The sequence below is a fragment of the Humulus lupulus genome, chromosome 2 (assembly GCF_963169125.1).
Source record: "Humulus lupulus chromosome 2, drHumLupu1.1, whole genome shotgun sequence".
NCBI lineage: Eukaryota > Viridiplantae > Streptophyta > Magnoliopsida > Rosales > Cannabaceae > Humulus > Humulus lupulus.
This window is the reverse complement of record NC_084794.1, coordinates 29,371,160-29,375,698: the sequence shown is the minus strand read 5'-3', so window position 1 is coordinate 29,375,698 and position 4,539 is coordinate 29,371,160. Positions and strand designations below refer to the sequence as shown.

Here is a 4,539-nt window from a genome sequence, read left to right as displayed (position 1 = left end):
TTTGCTATAATATTATATGGATGAGATTCTACGCGACATATCCTTTATTCTAAGATTTAATAAAAAAAATTTATCGTATTCTCGACAATTAATGAACGGTAAATGCGTAATTTAGTTTGTCCAACTATATTAAAAAAAATAAAAACAAATTTTTTTGCTGATAAATAGCTACTGACACAACAATTTTAGGGAAAGGGTGTTCTTCCATCACCCAGTTTCACGCATTATTGTGATTCATTATATAACAATTAAGTAAAATTCACTCCTTTTGTTGTACATATATATATATATATATATAAAAAGAAAAAAGAAAATAAAAACATCATGAATATAACTTCTATAATAAAATAAAATAAAAAATATAATTACATCCATACTCGATTCAATATACTCAGGAACATATATATGTACATATGATATAGAAATATATGTATAGGAAAATATATATATATAATTAAAGTTATATCAAAAAGTCGAAGCCGTGGCTGTTGTGACTATTACATCAAGAAAATTTGCTTTTGCCGTTTTCAACTAATAATTAAAAGAAGCGTATATATAAAATATATATACGAATATATATCTTAATCATATTTTGTAATAATATTTGTTAGAGAATAGAATCCCACATGGAAAGTATGTGGGATCATCATACCATTTATAAGAGTATGAGTTACTCCACTCATCACCAATTGGTTTTGAGATGGAACCTCATACTTCTTACCATGCATCACTTTCCACATTCTAACATGGTATCAGAGTCAAAGAAAACTCTAACGAGTATGTCCGATCCAAATCCAAAACCGGTCCAAAAAAGAGAGCCAAAAGAGCCCTTTGTGATTCGGGGATAGTGAGCCAAAAAGAGCCAAAAGAGCCAACGAGCCACTTGCGATCAAACCGTCCAAGATTGGTGAGCAAAAATAGCCACCATCTTGAGGGGGGATGTTAGAGAATAGAATCCCACATGGAAAGTATGTGGGATCATCATACCATTTATAAGAGTATGAGTTACTCCACTCATCACCAATTGGTTTTGAGATGGAACCTCATACTTCTTACCATGCATCACTTTCCACATTCTAACAATATTTAATTAGATTGAGAATCAGAAGAATGATGGGAATTAATAATAAGAGGGTCTAGAGGGAATACAAGTAGTCAACTCAAAAGGATATATATATATAAATATATATTTATATTAATTAATTAATATAGAGGAAATTTAGCTGAATGTTTCTCAAATAAATATTTGCAGAAAAAAAAACTCCTCTGTACTACACCACCTGACTTAAATGCTCTTGCACATGGAGGGGTCTTCAATTCTCAGCCCTTTCTGAGTAGTTCTTTTTAGGGATTGAATTAATGGTCTGGAAGAGGTTGGAGATGAATTAATTAATAATATTCAAACCCATCAATTTAGCTTCTTTTCCATTTCTTAATTAATTACAATGCTTAAATTTTATTGCAAATTGTTTACTCTAATGGGTACAAATTAAGAACCTTCATCCCTATATATTTTAATTAGGATTTTTTTTTTTTTTTTATCTTATTGTGATTCAGGTTAATTGTACCCCGTTTGCATATATATAATATTGTGTATCAATAATTACACGATATTTAATTGTACCATATTCTTTTATATTATATAAGATAAGTTTAGTACTATCTAAGGCTGGCATTATCGGTTATTAAATTACTAATTCCTTCCACTTACTACGACACTTTTCTTTTTCAATAACATGTTGTTTAATTAATATATTATGCAAAGCTAGCTAGGGTTTTGAAAAACAACTAATTTCAAGGAGAATGTTTCCGCAGCCAGCATAAACTTTTATAAATCTTGATTTTTAGTATCTAATAAAGACACCGAGTTGCTCTATAATATATATATATACATTTATATATATTAGTTTTCCAAATTCACGAACCAATAATGACTTTGTTATCTAACAGACGTAATCCTTTAAAATATATAGTACAATAATATTAAATAATTGGTCGTGATAAAAAAGAGGCTGTCTACTAAGTTTACACGCAGTAGCATAAATATATATTTATTATATGTAATTATATAATTTATTTAGATCCATATATGTATAGAGCTGATCTATTCGGTCGCTCGTTCATTATTTTGTTTGGTTTCAACCGATCTCTATAATAACAACAATAACATTAATAATTTATGTATAATAACATAACCGCTGTCAATTATGATAATGACATTCACATGCTTTGTTATATCTTGCCTTCTTATATATGTAGTTGCTGATTAGACAACATAAATAGAGCAAAACAAATATTATTAGGACTATATATGTATAGTAATTAATTAATTAATTAATTTACATTATAATAGAATTGATCAGGATCGACATATTACAAACAAAATTAATTAGAACATATTGACAGGAAGCTAGCTTCTTTATATATATATATATATATATATATATATTTAATTTGTACAATGTCATAAAATAAGGTGCGTTTACATGGAATTCAAAGAGAATAAATAAGTATATGCTAAATATTGGAGATTGATTAATTAATTAAAAAAGAAAACTATTAACCGAGATAATTCACTAACATGGACAAGGGAACCAAACACAACCCTCTTTTCTTCAAGTCTATACAGTCATTTGGTTCATTGAAATCCACTACACTTCTTTCTTCTGATCCCTGCATTTCTGAATAGTACTCTAATGTGCCACCTTTTTTACCCTACAAAAAATTATTAATTCCACACACAAACATAATTAAAAAGAGTAATAATTTAAGTTAAATTCTCCCATTTACATAAGTAGTTTGTTTTTCTTTTTTCTTTTTATGCGTAAGAAAGAGATATATAACAGAAATAAATATAGGCAATTAAGTTTAATTAACTACCACAGAATTATTCTCAAGAAAATGATCAGCCGTGTGTTTGGTTTTCATATCAATCACCCGTTTCAGATCACCAACCTATGTATAAATATATATTGTAAATATAAAAACAAGCACACAAATAGAGATAAATTAATCAGAACAAAGATTATTTGTAAAAGAGAAATCAAAAACTTGAAAAAGGAATTAGAAAGAATAAAATCAATAATAATAATTTCAATGGATGACCTTAGGACTATTGACTGGGGAACTAGCGGTATCTTCTAAAGAATCATCTGAAGAAATCTCTCTGGTTCTTGTTTTCTTGAAAGTCAGCTTCTTCGGCGGCCGGAATCCTCCGGCGGCGGCGATGGAAGGGCCGGCGGCGGCGCCACGAGGTTGATGATGATGACGATCTCTCTGGTGGGAGATTTTCCATGCAGCATAAGAAGCAGCATCGGAGACCAAAGAAGAGCCATATGAGATCAAACTCCCTTCTTCTTCATCATGATCATTATTATGAATATTATTATTGTTGTTGTTATTGGAGAAATCTTGAAAATAAGCAGTCCAACCACTCTCTTCACTGCAATATTCTGAATTAGGAGAAGTTGGTTTGGTCATAGAAGATGAGTGGCTATTCTCCATCAAATTAAGAAAGAAGAATATGAAGAAGAAGAAGAGAGAGAAAGCTAGAGAGAGGGTTTTTCTAAAGAGAGTAGTGGTTTTATAACTGAAATAGAAGACCAAAGAATGGAGATCGAAAAAGAGAAAACCTACCCCATATTCATAATGTTGGAATCTGAAAGTAGGGGCCACAAGAGTTGTGGAAGTTAAAAAACCTAGACGTTGCAACAGAAAACTAAGGCTACAAAAATTTGACTAGAGAGAGAGAGAGAGAGTGAGAACGTGCAATTTTATGTAAAAGAAAAATACAAATATATATTATTATACAGAAGAGTAATAGTATATATAGAAGGGTTGACCTTTGTGGTTCAAATGGGATTTAATACGACACTGAGAGAGAGAGAGGGAGAGGGAGAGGGAGAGGGAGAGAGAGAGAGAGGTAGTTTCTATGTCATGGACTCACCTTTCAACTAATTACAATAAATGAGTCAATTCAACATGATATATGCCTCGATGCACCTACACACCCAAGACTTGATTCCATATATGCCCTATAATTTTCTTCATTTATAAATAACCAAAAAAATAAACATAAATAACATTGATTTATATGAGCCACTATTTCTTTTACATATTTTCTTCTTCATTCTCAAAATACTCTTCCACAAATTCTACAAAAAAAAAATAATAATAATTATGTCGCATATCACTACCTATTCAGATTTATAAATTAAAGATATAAAAAATACTTCAAGGAACTATAGTATTTATTTATTTTAATTTTTGGTTAACAAATGTGATGAACCTACGTTTAGTTTTGCGTCTTGTTTCTGGAGATTTTTTTTTTTTGACAAATACTGGAGAATAATATATGCTGATAGAAAACTAGACAACAAACTGAATTAAATAAAAAACAATTATCAAATATTTTTTTTAATACATATTTTTAAATTTTAAATGAACCGTTACTAATGAACATATAAATTCAACATCCTAAAATCATAAAAATCAAATAAAAAAGATATTGATCTATGTACCAAATATTAATATTCGATC

The 4,539-nt window shown here is 29.5% G+C and overlaps 1 protein-coding gene across 1 annotated transcript; it reads right to left on the bottom strand.

The window, feature by feature from the left end:
• Positions 1-2,428: 2,428 nt before the first annotated feature.
• Positions 2,429-3,671, bottom strand: LOC133815934 (vascular-related unknown protein 1). Its single transcript, XM_062248689.1, has 3 exons — positions 3,106-3,671; positions 2,881-2,955; positions 2,429-2,715 (listed from the first exon to the last, which is right to left on the bottom strand). The coding sequence occupies exons 1-3, from the start codon at positions 3,502-3,504 to the stop codon at positions 2,560-2,562; spliced, it is 630 nt and encodes a 209-aa protein (XP_062104673.1). The 5' UTR covers positions 3,505-3,671; the 3' UTR covers positions 2,429-2,559.
• Positions 3,672-4,539: the final 868 nt, after the last annotated feature.